This window comes from Lissotriton helveticus, chromosome 9, assembly GCF_964261635.1.
Source record: "Lissotriton helveticus chromosome 9, aLisHel1.1, whole genome shotgun sequence".
In the NCBI taxonomy this organism is placed as follows: Eukaryota; Metazoa; Chordata; class Amphibia; order Caudata; family Salamandridae; genus Lissotriton; species Lissotriton helveticus.
In genome coordinates, this window is record NC_136070.1 from 1259411885 (window position 1) to 1259427049 (window position 15165).

Consider the following 15165-nt stretch of genomic DNA (forward strand, 5'->3'; position numbering starts at 1 on the left):
AGTGAGGAGACTCCCCAACGTCGCATTGCAGGGATTCCACCCTGAGTACCGAGACTCCTCCACGTCTCATTGCAGGAATTCCGCCCGAGTGCAGAGACTCCCCAACGTCTCATTGCAGGGATCCCGCCCCGAGTGCGGAGGCTCCCCAAAGTTCATTGCAGGAATTCCGCCTTAGTGCGAGACTCCCCAACGTCTCATTGCAGGGATCCCGCCCCGAGTGCGGAGGCTCCCCAAAGTTCATTGCAGGAATTCCGCCTTAGTGCAAGACTCCCCAACGTCTCATTGCAGGGATTCCGCCCCGAGTACGGGTGCTCCCCAAAGTTCATTGCAGGAATTCCGCCTTAGTGCGAGACTCCCCAACGTCTCATTGCAGGGATTCCGCCCCGAGTGCAGAGACTCTCCAACGTCTCATTGCAGGGATTCCGTCCCGAGTGCAGAGACTCTCCAACGTCTCATTGCAGGAATTCCGCCTGAGTGCGAGACTCTCCAACGTCTCATTGCAGGAATTCTGCCTGAGTGCGAGACTCCCCAACGTCTCATTGCAGGAATTCTGCCTGAGTGCGAGAGTCCCCAATGTGGGATTCCGCCCCGAGTGCAGAGACCTCCCAATGTCTTCTTGCAGGAGTTCCCCCACGACTGCGGAGTCTCAACCACGAATGCAGCGGTCCATTGTGAATCAGGCCCTAAATTGTGTACGATTCTACTGGACTCGTAGACTTCTCATGAGGGCTAACATCAGTATGAGAGAGGAGTCTGGACAGAGAGATCTCAGAGAGGGAGTGCGGAATACTTTGGGGAGACAAGCTCAATGTGCGCAAGGAATAGAGAGGTGTACCAGAAGGTGATGTGCAATTAGTACTACACACTTGATAAACTTCATTATAGGTTTGCCAGAGGTAGCCGTAGGGCTGGAGGGAATGCAGCCAAAGGGGTGCCACCTTTCATATATGGTGGCCTTGTCCTGTATGAGTACTGTTTTAGAACGACGGGTGGTGGACTGATTTTTAACTGCACCTATGGTGGTATTGTTGGGATTGTGGCCTACTAAAGACGGGTATGTTAGGGGGTGGATAGCACTCTGGTTTGGCAATGTCTAAGTGTGGCAAAGCTTATGATAGCTATGTGGTGAAGAAAAGAACAGGGTCAGGACTGATTTGCATATGGCTGGATCCAAACTGGAGTGGCATGGTGAGCAAAAAAATAATGGATTTAACCTAGATTTAGTTTTGCTATAGTTGCCCTAAGTGGGAAGGGCATGGCCAGATATGGGTCCCGTGCTCACTATGCCACTAGCCTGGCTGATTAGGGGTGATACCCCGAAACTGGTCTTAGGATGCTCGTTTTACGGTCCAGGGAGTACCTGGCCTGGCATTTCGGGCTGGACGACTCCCATGGGAGGAGGGTCAAGACTGATTTGCATATGCCTGGGTCCACACTTGGGTGACTTTGTAAGCAGGAAAATGATGAATTTAACTCAGATATGTGACTGGGGGTGAATGTTTGACAATTTTCAGCATTCCGTTCATCATCTTTTTGTTTTGCTGCATGCATCTGGGCTGTTCCCCTGAGGAGGATATGGCCCTCTCCATGCGCCAGGCACGCTTGCACCCAGGCACGGCAGGAAATTAAGTATTCAGGAGGTGTACACATCCGTGAAGGCTGGCCACACCTCCAGGGTGGGTTCTGGGTAGAGAAAGTGACCTACATCCCAGAATGTGGTCACCTCAGGGGCAGATTAGCTGCAGGGACTAGCTGCCCATTGGCTACTAGATCCCACTTCCCTAACTCCCTTAATCAAGGATTTAAGTGACCCTTTTGACACCAGAACACAGGTTCTGAACAACTTGCATCAAGAAAGTCCAAGAGGAGACCCATGTCACAGACAAAAGGACATTTCCCACAGCACGAAAGCAAAAGAGGGATACTCGGTCCCTGTGGCAACAGACTTGGAATTGCGTGAACTACCCTTGTCCTTGGCTAAAACTTGGCACTCCTGTAGAGAGAGACCCCTGCGGAAGCCAGAAGCACCCTCAGTCTCCCCTGGACTGGTGGCAATAGTCCCCTGCAAATTGCAGGTAAAAACACTCACCGGATCCAAAGAATCGCTGGCCATCGGGCCTTCCGTGTAATTGTGCATATCCCAGTGGTCCAGTGGGAGTTGTAGTTTCATCTTCCCAAAAGTTTCAGGTCGCTACGCCACTTCTCCGGACCCCGTGAAGGGCCAGTACCTTTTCGCTGTGCTTACCGATGCCAAGGCTTGTTAGTCACCAATCCGGTAACCAACCTCCACACTAGATGCTGCCGCTACAGGGAACACCATGCAACCGTCATCCAACATCAGCAGCTGTGTATCTGTTATTTTTTGGCATTCTGTTTTCTTGCAGTGCCATGTAAGTGGTAAAACCAGCACCAGCGCGGCTCCCGTTCCACACCAAGGACAGCCAGGACAAGTCTGCGTCTGGACTTCATGAGCTAGATAAAATTGATCTGACTGTTGTGGCCTGGTCCTGGGGCCTGCTTGACCTTAACCCTGTAAGGGTCCCCCGTAACTCAAAGAGCAAGTGACCGATTGTCACCAGTGGTTTTTGACTTTGTTATCTTGTCTATATATTTTACTGCACTGATTTAATATTGCTTCAAAAATCTATAACTCTGGTGCTATGAATGCTATTCCGATTGTTTTGGTGTCAAAATCAAGATAAAAATGCACTCTATTTTTATAAATTGGTGTCGGATTTCGCTTGAGTAGTTTCAATGACTTATCGTCCGTGTTGGTACTCTATAATGCTTAACACATGTTCCTCTGATAAAGCCTGATAATGCACCTGGGGGTATCAGTGCAGGACTGCAAATATACTCCTAGAAATTATTGTGAATTGCAAAAAACTGTAAAAGTAGGTTTGAGTTGACTTGTAAATCTCTGGAGGTACTTTAAAACTTTTTGAGACTCCGACCCAGTCACGCTGGCTCTGTGTTACATGTTGCTGTACTGGATTTGCTTAGTAGTGAATTCAAATAAGTGTATTGATGATTAAAATCAATTATTACAATTGCTTTCTAGCTGATTGTTGCTTACTAAGGGGCAGATTTACAAGCCCCATTGCGTGACTTTTGCGCGGCTGTTGCGTCACTTTTGGGGGATGTATGACGGTACGACGCGGGCTATTACCACGCGTACCGTTACAACATGTGTTTTACAACGCAAGTCGTTACCACGACTTGCGCTGTAGGGTGCGGACTTAGGAATAGGTTAATTTACTATTCCAACACCAGTCCCCGTGGATAGTAGGGAAGGTGTTGGAATAGTAAAATAACTATTCCTTGTCCTTGAGCGCCCTCCAGTGCAAGTCGTGGTTACGACTTGCGTTGTAAGAGACGCGTCGTAATGGTAGCGCGGGGTAACATCCGCGTCGTAAAGGATGTTCCCCCTTATGGGACGCAGCCGCGGAGTAAATGTTGCTGCTCATTTACAACATGTCACATCTAGGGAGATGCGTCATGTTGTAAAGCCCTGATTCACATTATACCTATGCCAGGTATTATGTATGCAGATGGGAGTTCCCACGCAAAAAGCCATGTAGAACTGAAGCAGTGAAATCTACAAGATTTCACTGCGTTACTCTACGCCTTCACTGCGTCAAAATCCCTATGTCTGCTCAGACCAGGCATAAGGAATGATGCAGGGTGTAGTGTGGCGATCTAGTCTCCCCGCGTCACATGATCCGCGAGGACCTATCGCGACATGATGTGATGCGGGGGGCGAGCGAGGTTTGCCAACCGCGACTGGCGAGAAGGATTGCTCTCCCCTACCATTGTATGGAAATACAATAAAGTAATGTTTACACAGCACCATAGCCTTCGCTTGTCCTTTGGTGGTTTCTTACCAACCTACCCCACACAGGGCTTTTCGAATGGGACTCACCCATCTATTGTGGCGCATTGCTGGAGTTGCGTCACTTTCATGAGTAACTCCAGCAATGCGTCACTTTTGTGCCAACAGATGAGTCAGTATTTCTGGCGCATCTGTTAATCCTTGCGCCATGGAGCACTGTATTGTAAATACAGCGCATCCATAGTGGCGCAAAGACATTCGGCGCTGACGCAAGGAAACTGACGCATCTATGCAGATGCGTCAGTTCCTTGTAATCTGCCCCTGAGTTCTTATTGATCGGTTACGTAAATCACATTGACGTGTGCTGACCATCATGTATTAATGAAAAGCACCAGAATTATTTACATTTGTGTTAGGTAATGTCAGAGTTTTAATTGACAAAAGACGCTGGCTGCTAGACCATATGTATCGTTCAAAATTGCAGTTGCACACGCCGAAATTTGCAGAACTTCGGCGTTTGCGATTGCAATTAGGCTTAATGGTATGTATCAAAGAAAAACTGCCTCGCAAAATAAGGAATAGAAAAATTTGCAATTCCTTATTTTGCGAATGCATTTAAGGAATCGCAAATTGTGATTCCTTAAATCGAATGTATGAGGCACCCAAGTTGTGCGAATATGGCATAAGGAATTGCAAATTACCACCAACTACAGGTTGGTGGTAATTTGAGATTTCTTTCAAAAATGCACATTTTTGCATTTTTCAAAGTGGCATGTGGTGCAAACACATGCCCTTAGTAAAGACTCGCAAATTGTGAATGTCTTCCCATTCATTCCTATGGGTCTCTAGGCCCATAGGAATGAATGGGGAGGTATTCCTTAACTGCGAAATGCAATTTGCACATCGCAATTAAGGAATATGTACATAGCATTTTGCGATTCTCAAATAATCGCTATTTGAGAATCGCCAAACTAAAGTTCTATATTGACTGCCAGCAGGGTTTGCTTTTCATAATGTATGCGTTTTTTTCTATTTCACAGATATCTGTGTTTGCATGGTCTCCTACTCCCACCGTGTGGCCGCAGATGGGAAGTACATCGCCACTGTTAGCACTACAGTGGAAACAGACAACCCTGAGAAAGAGGTCCAGCCTGCCTTGGACCTGCTGGAGCCCATAGACCAAAAGTACGTGTATAAGTATTTCTTTGTATTTTTGTGCACACTAAAAGCAGTTCAATGCAGCTGGCAGCTCTGGATTGGTATAATACACCCAGGCCAAGTTTAAGCATTTCCTCACAGTAAAGCTCATCAGAGAAGTGTAATGCCGTGCCTGGAATGGTAAAAGGAATTTGCATTTTCCAGTCTGCAGGGAGAGCCCTCAAGCTAATCCTATGCTTAAAAACTTTGGGGCAGATTTACAAGGACCTGACGCATCTACATAGATGCGACAGTTTCCTTGCACCAGCGTCAAATGTCCTTGCTCCACCATGGAAGCGCTGTATTGTAATACAGTGATCCATGGCACAAGGATTAACAGATGCGTCAACAATTCTGACGCATATGTTGGCCCAAAATTCACGCATTGCTGGAGTTGTGTCACAAGCACGACGCAACTCCAGCAAGGTATTTTGAGGCCTATACTTACTGTACTGCATCACTCCTTACGCTTGCTTCAAGCAGGCGTAAGGTTTTGACGCAGTGGCATCATAAAAGTGATGCAGTTATATTTTGTAGATTTCACTGCGTCACTTTTACGAGGCCTTTCTGAGTGAGAACGCCCACCCTGCATACATTATACCTGACGCAGGTATAAGGTGACGCAGGGCTTTACAACGTGACGCATCTTCCTAGATGCGTCACATTGTATATAGGCCGCATTGTTTGCGCCCCCATTGCGTCCAAAAAGTGATGCAATGGCAGTGCAAGGGGCTTGTAAATATGCCCCTGAGTTTAGAAAGCAAGGGCAGACTCTTTTCCTCTTTCTAGCTCTGCCCGTATGGCAGCTGTGCTACTCCTATGAGCTTTAAACACAAATGACCCAGGTGGGCAGATTTAGCTTTGTTGGCGTTGCAGACAAACTCTGCGAGAAGGATCTGTGTTCTGTTTAAATGAAGACACAACTCACAGCTCTTTGACTTAGTACACTTAATTTATAGTTCTAAATGTGGGGCTTTGATACACACACACAGACTCAAACACAAACACACAGACCCACATATGTTATATTCTATGATTCTTGTATTGCGCTCTTTCACCACCAGTGGCAGTCTCTAGGTGCTGAGGAAACTAAAACCACTTATCATTTAGCAACTCACTAGGGGCCATATGTATCAAGGCCAAATGGGTTCACAAACGCCGAAATTCGCAAAATTTGCCATTCCTTATTTTGTGATTGCATTTAAGGAATCGCAAATTTTGCGATTCCTTAAATGCAATGTGTTAAGCAAAAAAAAATCCAAAATGCCCTTAAGGAATCGCAAATTACCACCAACTTCTAGTTGGTGGTAAGTTGCGATTTCCTTGAAAAATGCACATTTCAGCATTTTTTAAAGTGCCATGTGACGCACATACATGCCCTTAGGGCATGTATGTGCACCACATGTGCACCCATACTTATTTCAGGGGTGCAACAGGGTGTCCTTTGGACAACCCTGCACCCTTGAAATTATTCTCAATTTGACATTAGCAAATTGCGAATCACAAATTGTGAATAAATTCCCATTCCTTCCTATGGGCCTGGAGGCCCATAGAAATGAATGGGAAAGTATTCCTTAATTGCGAATTCGCAATTTGCGAATTTGTAAATAAGGAATATCAAGAAATCGCTAAAAAATTGCATTTTTCTTGATACATACCATTTTGCGATTCTGAAATAGCGATTTCTTAAAAATCGCTATTACAGAATCGCAAAATGGTTCCTTGATACATATGGCCTAAATCACTGGGTTTGCGACAGCTAAATGGCTTTTTACTATGTACTAAACCCAATTCACAACTCGAAAAATGGATTCAGAAATGTATAACGAATTGCAATCTGGAAGTGGCGCGTGTAGACAATCCCTTCCAAATTGTGATTTGCAGTGCATTGTATCAACTGTTTGAGATCACAGCTTTGATTGCAACCCATTGATAAGTTACCAACTCTTCAAAGGGGAACGTGTCCCCTTGGAACCCCTTTCCCTTTATGAATGTTTTAAGTTGTTTGTTGGAGAGTAGACAGTGATCCAAGGTAAACTTTTGTCTTTAAACGAAGCTCTGTTCCTTTGCGATAGAATCCAATTGGAGTAAGTCGCAATTTACAACCTACTGCACTAATATTACTATGGTAGGACGGATTGTTACCCATTCCAAATGGTAATTTTGTGAACTGACCAAGCAGTACATAGCTTGGTTCGCAAAATCTGATTGGATTCACAAAAAACCTGTGTGGAGTTAGCAACCACTATTTGCAAATCCGGTGTTAGTACATCTGACCCTAGACGCTATCCAGAAAATATATAGCCTGAGTGAATGGGAGGGTGTTAGGGTTGTGTTTACATTGTGACTCACTTTTAGTTTCTTTTATTTTTAGAGGTAATGTATTCTTGCAATCTAGCAGCACCCACTGAAAGGGAGTGACCACCTTATTTGACAGTCTAAAATCAGGGAACTTACATCATTGCTGTGTTTGCTCATCTCAGCTGTTGAGTGCACATGAGGGTTAAGAAAATACACTCATGGCTAGGTGTGCTTTACGCATGCCATACTTTACAGATATGAATCGCTACCTTTGTGAACAAGTCTCCTAGGGCCAGATGTAGGTAATCCCCGATTACCGATTCTTAAATACCGAATCATACCGATTCGGTATTTAAGAACTGGCAATCGGGATGTAGGTATTTTTACCAAATCAATTACCGAATCGGTAAGATTCGGTAATTACCGAATCGGTATTTACCGATTTCGGTAATTGCCATTGATTCCTATGGGCCTTGAGGCCCATAGGAATCAATGGCAATTACCGAATCGGTAAATACCGATTCGGTAAAATTACCGAATTTGCAAAGGTGACTGGGTGTCACTTTGACACCCTGTTGCACCCCTGATTTTGGCTTGTGTGCCATGTGGCACACATACATGCCCTAACCCTGGGGCATGTATGTGTGTCACATGGCACAGGTGTACATGCACAGATGTGCATGTACACAGGAATTCGTTATTTACCATGAGATAGTATATCATGGTAAAAAATGAATTCTTAAGTGCCTGTGGCACTATTTTAAGTGCCACCTACATTTGGAATTACTGATTCGGTAAATATACCGAGTCGGTATTTTACCGACTCTGTAAATTTACCGAATCGGTAAATTTACAGATTCGGTAAAATTCGGGCCCCCTACATCTCGAAAACCAAATACCGGTCACCGACCGGTAATTGGCGACCTACATCTGGCCCCTAAAGCCTTCTTCCTTGTTTGACACAAGCTGCTCTCTCAGTCATTCCTAGCTAAAAGAACAGAGTGCTAAGTATCCTACTTTGTCCCTGATTACCAGCTAGGTGGTAAATTCCGCCCCATGCGTAAACCCCCTGATAATTATCGGATGCATTAAAAAACCCAACATTAATTAAATTTCAGCAGGACAAGCCTGTCGAAATTTAACAGGGGAAATGCGAACTGTATTTACCATACTATGTCGATTTGGTTGTGTTAAATACCAAAATCCACATGTTATTCCCCAATAACTCGTAATAGGTGCCATTTATCGCACCCGATGAATAACGAACCCCTGGATATCATTATTTACCTGGCGCGAATAATAACACCTTTACTTGTAATCAGACCCTTTCACTAGAAATTGCTAACCCCTGCTATGCAACACACCTGGCATGTAGATCAGAAATTACTGTACCAATGTTACTGCTGTTTGCAGCCATTTCCCTTGTATTTCAAAATCAGTCAGAAAAATTGGGGAGCATCACTGACAGGAACTATTGACCCCTAAAACAGGTATAGAAAAACTCAGTGGTAACCTGGGTTGAATACTACATGCATCTGGGGGGTTTAGACCCTATTTAATGCGCAACTGCAACAAATGCTCCTAGGATTAGGCTCTTGCGTCTTGATGGGTTGTTGTTATGAAATTAAACATATTTTTATGACATAATTTGTGACCAATTATTTCAGTTATTAGGCAAGCTATGACTGCCTTTCCCCACATATGCATGGTAGAATGTTGCCAGAGTTGGGAAGGGCTGCAAAGTGAATGCCCAGGAATAGGGATGGGTGGAAAAATTGAGTGAAAGGCCAGTAAGACAAAATCTACATTTTTAGGGCATCTGTGGAGGAAAAAGGGGGCCGATTCACAGAACTAACTTAAGACAAAATCCTAAACGTACTACTTTTGGTATTCACAGAAGTTAGGATTTTGTCTTAAGTTTGTCTTAAGAAAGACTTAAGACAGACTTAAGACAGACTTAAGACAAAATCCTAACTTAAGTCTGTCTTAAGTTTGTCTTAAGACAAACTTAAGACAAAATCCTAACTTCTGTGAATGCCAAAAGTAGTACGTTTAGGATTTTGTCTTAAGTTAGTTCTGTGAATCGGCCCCTTGAAGTTTAACAAATGCCAAATGCCAAAATTTGCACTTGAAACAAACTAGCTCACAATTATGAATATGTAAATAGAGGAAAGAAAGGTGTGTGGTTGATAAAAATAAACTAAAGTTAGTAGCAGGGGCAATGCCAAATGCTGCATTGTTACAGGGGAGGAGTGTGTGTATAACTGATAGGACTGCTATGAAACAGCAGTAAAGGGGGGTGCAGGAGAGAGAAGATGTTCAGGAGTGAGACCAGTGTGTCATCAGTGAGAGGGCAGTGCATGGATGGACCTCCTCCTGTGAGAGGTGGTGCAAGCAGCATCAGTAAATTAATAATAATAATAATAATAAAAACATTTATTAAGCGCCTGAATACACTAGGACAGTGCGTCTCCGCGCTAATGAAAGACACTTTTGCAATACGCGCAGAAGAATCAGAGTAGGAGGTAAGTGAGGGGAACGTTGGAGACCTGGTGAGGGCAGTTGAATCTTGGGATTGCAAATGATTCTGGCATCCACCACTTGTCATCAATTCCAGATTTCACTGCAAAATATGCTTTTGTTTCCACAGGTTTGTGACGATAACAGACCAGTACATACCAACACACAACGGGACAAAATCCCAGGTGACTTATCGATATCTATACGATACAAATGTGTGGCGGTCTGTAGCCGTGTATGTAGGAACGCAACAAATACAACACGTTCGCTGTGGCAAATTATAGTGTAACTGAAGTGAATCGGTAATTATGTGGTAAACGCTGCAGCCACAGAATTGCATAAATCCACTGGTCCTCACCATAGTCTATTGGTTTACCAAGAATGTATTCATGTAAGGTAAGCAAAGCCTAAACATTCCATTGAGAGGGCAGAAAGTAGATTGATTCTTTAACACAAATCAAACTATCAGCTCCATAACACCATGTCGGCGACAGGGCTTCCGTTCATCATAAAGGCTGAGGTAGAGGTCTGAAGTTACATAGATGTGGTAAAAAAATGCACTACAAAATGTTATTGTGTAGCTCCAAGGTTGCACGACATGCTTCCGTAAATTAAAAGAATAATTCATTTTTTAGTTAGTTGCTGAGAAAACCTGTGTGGTCTTACCCAGTAAGTGTAAAAAGACTGGAGCGGTCTGCAAAAAACAACATATTCAGTTAATTCTCTATTTCTAGAAATACAGAAAACCGTAGGAAAACTTTTGTGCATCAGTGGGTGTTAAATATTGTTTTGTATTAGACACTCTCCTCCACCAACTTCTCTACAAAAACACACATGTGATGTCTATGCACTGGCATAGCTTCACAAACTATATTTTGTCGAGTGTTTGGGAGTATTTCAATAGTAGTTACTCATGTACTACATAATACTATTCTTACTCTTTTATGGGTGAGTTTATGTCTCTCCATAAACCCCTCCTACACCCCTAAACGTGTAGTAAATATTAATAATTTCCATAACTTGAATAGTACTACTGTAGTACTACTAAATGTACTACAAAATGAAGTTTGTGAATAAGCCCCTAAAGTTGGCAGAGCCGTAATTACTACAACAGTACTTTATTTCTACTTTTTACAAAGATATATACATTTAATTTAAGATTAAATTATATTAATATATGTAAATGAAAAATATTATTTTATTATAACGTGTTTTAATAAACTTTTTAAATTTAAAAATAAAGGTAACATTTAGAAAAAAGAATTGTATACATAACTTTTACAAATTTGAATTATGTAATAAATAAATAGAAAATTTTACTTGGTGTTTTTTAACAAGTCTTTAAAAAATAATTGTTAAGCTAATTTAATATTTAAATGGAGGTAACATTTTGTTCAAAATTAAGTTAGTAGTGCAGTAGCAGTTTTTTGTTTTGTTCAACATTTAGAATCATTATATATCATTAATAAATATTAATATGTATCATAACATTATTTTTTCGAAATTTTTTAAAGTGTTAAATGTCCTTATATTTTACCATGTGGTGATCTCTATCCCTAATAAAAAGCCAATCGCAGGAAAATGTGGTTGCTAAAATGTGTTTTCCCTTCTTGCCTGTGCAGGTCTTTATTTCCCGCTCGTATGATGCCACTACGCACTTCGAGACGACCTGTGACGATATCAAGGACATTTTCCGTAGGATGACCGGCGCCAGCTTCGAGTTTGAGGACATAAAAAAGTACAGTCCCTTGGGCAGTCGACCATCCGCAGATCACAGGAAGTAAATCACAAGTGGGATGTGCAGGGACTTTGTTGCTTCCATGACCTGTAACCCTAGGTCCCCTCCATCTCACATGTTGTGTCCCTGCTTTTCCCATAACCTGCAGAAGCCCGCGATAAAGCAGTCGCGATATTAAAAACCTCCAACCAACACATGTTGGAAGAGACCCCATGTCGGTCCCTACTCTGGCCTTCCAAGATGGATTCATAAATCAACTCTACAGAATGACACAACAGAACAGCTGTACATCCTGGAATTCCAAGATTTGGGTGCAGTAAAGATTGGTACTTCCCACCCTTTCCTACTTTCATAATTCATTCCCTAAGGTCTGTAATGAGAATACCACCTCATCAGTACTCTTGTGACACTGCACCACCACATACCTCAGGCTCAGAATTGTTTTAATTTCTTTAAACTTTAATAGGAGTTCATTTCTGACCTAAGCTGTATCTTTGAAATGTTGTCAACAAGACCCACTATCCATCTTGGTTAAGTTCTTTCCTCCTTTTTTAAAACATTTGACAATTAGATGGAATTGATGCAGACTGCAGGTGCTGGGATATTTGAATGTTGCCAGGAAAAACCTTACATGAGTTTCATAAAAGTCCAGGAACAGATCTATCCCCTGGTGCGCTTCAAGTCGCATCAGTCAGCACCACGAAGACGGACTGTCAATCCTTCATCTGGATGCCACGCTAGCCTGGAAGCAGAGGATGTTCTCTGTCCATTCAGATCAGCCTCAAATATGCTGTTATAATGCCAGAGCTGAGGGCAGATCTTCTAAAACTCCTCCAGGCAGGCTGAGGTCAGACCTTCTGGCTGGTTGTGTGCTTAGTGAACATTAGTAGTTTATTCTAACACAGCTTCAATCTTTGTATGTATATATATGCAGTGCTTAGTTTGAGCCGGTTGTTTCCGGTACTCCGCACTGGCACTTAATTGTCAGCACTAGCACTTATGATAGTGTGCCACATGGTGGCACTGTTTTTTTAAAAATAGAGGTGAACACAACACCAGTTGTTTATTAATTCAAAATACATTAAAAAAAGAGTAATATCTCCTGTCAAACCTATTCTTGTAGCTTGAGGGGCCTGGATTAGTCTGAATTGTCACACTTGTTGGGTGAGAGGGTCAGTATTTGTGTTGGTTGTGTCATTGGCTAGGGGGAGCAATGGTTAGTGCAAGCTGCAGAGACCCCCTGACGAGGGGCCTACCACTCATTTGTTTACAAATTAAGCAATGTATGGGAATGAATATTCTGTCTGGTATCTACATTAATATTATCAATAATATTATTCAGTAAAGCTTTATAACTAACACCCACATGTGTCTGCCATTCCAGTATCTGAAGTAATTTTGTGTGAGCTATACATGAAGGAAATAGGTAGAGCCATGGGGCTTCTTAATTTTCCCTAGACCTGTCCTATCTTTTCGGTGTCCCTTTGCTCTTTCTGTTCCTATGTTGATCTTCTCTGTATTTCACTATCTCCCCTATTTTCCCTGTATCTGTTCTAGTCTACATTGTTTTCTTTTTTTCACTTTCTCTGGTATCTGTCTTCTAATCCCTCCTCTCTTAATTTTCCTCCCACTCTTTCTCTCTTGTCCTGCTTTTCTGTTTCTCCTTTGTCAGTCCCTTTCTTTCACTCTCTCCTGGTAACTATTTGTGTCTCTCATTCTATCTCTATCTGTTCCCATTTGTCCTCATCTCATTCCCTCAAAACCCTACTACCTTTCCTCATGCTATAATTATTAAATTTTCTCTCTTCCCTCCCTATGTTCTGCTCTCTCTTCTGCTCTCCACTCCACCTTTCTCTTCCTCGTGTATGCCTCAATATTTATCTACTCACCTCTCTGTTATTTTCTTTCCTTCCCCTTGGCATTTAACACTTCCACTCTCTCTCTCTCTCTCTCTCTCTCTCTCTCTCTCTCTCTCTCTCTCTCTCTCTCTCTCTCTCTCTCTCTCTCCCTCCCTCTCTCCCTCTCTGTTTCACTCCCTTTCTCTCTACAATCTTTTGTTTCTGACCCATTGGATATCTGCACTCGCTCAGCCTTCTAAACCCTAGGTATCTCACCCCTATCTATCCACTATCTTTTATCTAGCCTGTATTGTTTACAACAGCTGAGCTCTCTAAAACTCTGACCAAGAGCCAAAATGACCCCACTAAGCATTAGCTGTTCATTCTCTTTTTGCATCCTACCCTCCCTTGGTTCACTTTCTCTTTTTTTCCAGAAAAAGTGGATGCATGTAGGATATGGAATACAAAGCAACACTGTGGGCACACATACAGATCATAAATAGAAGCACACAGGCCACCATTACAGGCACACATACAGATCATATATAAAAACCCACAGGCCACCATGATAGGCACACATGCAGATCATATATAGAATAGAAGCACACATAGCCCTACTAAAGGCACACATACAGATCTAATATAGAAGCATGCAGGCCGCCATGACAGGCACACATACAGATCTTATATAGAAGCACACCGGCCACCATGACAGGCACACATACAGATCATACATAGAAGCACGCACTCCCCCGTGACAGGCACACATGCAGATCATATATAGAAGCACACATAGCCCTACTAAAGGCACACATACAGATCTAATATAGAAGCATGCAGGCCACCATGACAGGCACACATACCAATCATATATAGAAGCACACTGGCCACCATGACAGGCACACATACAGATCTTATATAGAAGCACACCGGCCACCATGACAGGCAAACATACAGATCATATATAGAAGCACACAGGCCCCCCATGACAGGCACACATACAAATCATATATAGAAGCACACAGGCCACCATGACAGGCACACATACATATCTTATATAGAAGCACACAGGCCACCATGACAGGCACACATACAGAACATGTATAGAAGCACACATAGCCCTATTACAGGCGCACATACAGATCATATATAGAAGCACACAGGCCACCATTACTGGCACACATACAGATCATATATAAAAGCACACAGGCCCCCATTACAGACGCACATACAGATCATATATAAAAGCACACAGGCCCCCATTACAGGCGCACATACAGATCATATATAGAAGCCCGCAGGGCCCCCATGACAGGCACACATACAGAACATGTATAGAAGCACACATGGCCCTACTACATGCACACATACAGATCATATATAGAAGCACACAGGCCACCATGACAGGCTCACATACAGAACATATATAGAAGCACACCGGCCACCATGACAGGCACACATACAGATCATATATAGAAGCACACATTGCTGTATTACAGACGCACATACAGATCATATATAGAAGCACACAGGCCACCATGGCAGGCACATATACAGACCATATATAGAAGCACACATAGCCCTATTACAGGTGCACATACAGATCATGTATAGAAGCACACATAGCCCTATTACATGCACACATACAGATCATATATAGAAGCACACAGGCCACCATGACAGGCACACATACAGAACATATATAGAAGCACACATAGCCCTATTACAGACGCACATAC

The 15165-nt window shown here is 43.0% G+C and overlaps 1 protein-coding gene across 1 annotated transcript in view; it reads left to right on the plus strand.

Moving 5' to 3' along the window:
- The window catches only part of LOC144783477 (rab GDP dissociation inhibitor alpha-like), a 50824-nt gene extending 37883 nt beyond the window's left edge, over positions 1 to 12941 (plus strand). Inside the window, exons 8-10 of the mRNA XM_078662437.1 lie at positions 4873 to 5017; positions 9981 to 10035; positions 11473 to 12941. Of these exons, the coding sequence (XP_078518563.1) occupies positions 4873 to 5017; positions 9981 to 10035; positions 11473 to 11634 (362 nt within the window). The 3' untranslated portion in view covers positions 11635 to 12941. The remainder of the gene's footprint in view (positions 1 to 4872; positions 5018 to 9980; positions 10036 to 11472) is intronic.
- The last annotated feature ends 2224 nt before the right edge of the window (positions 12942 to 15165 follow it).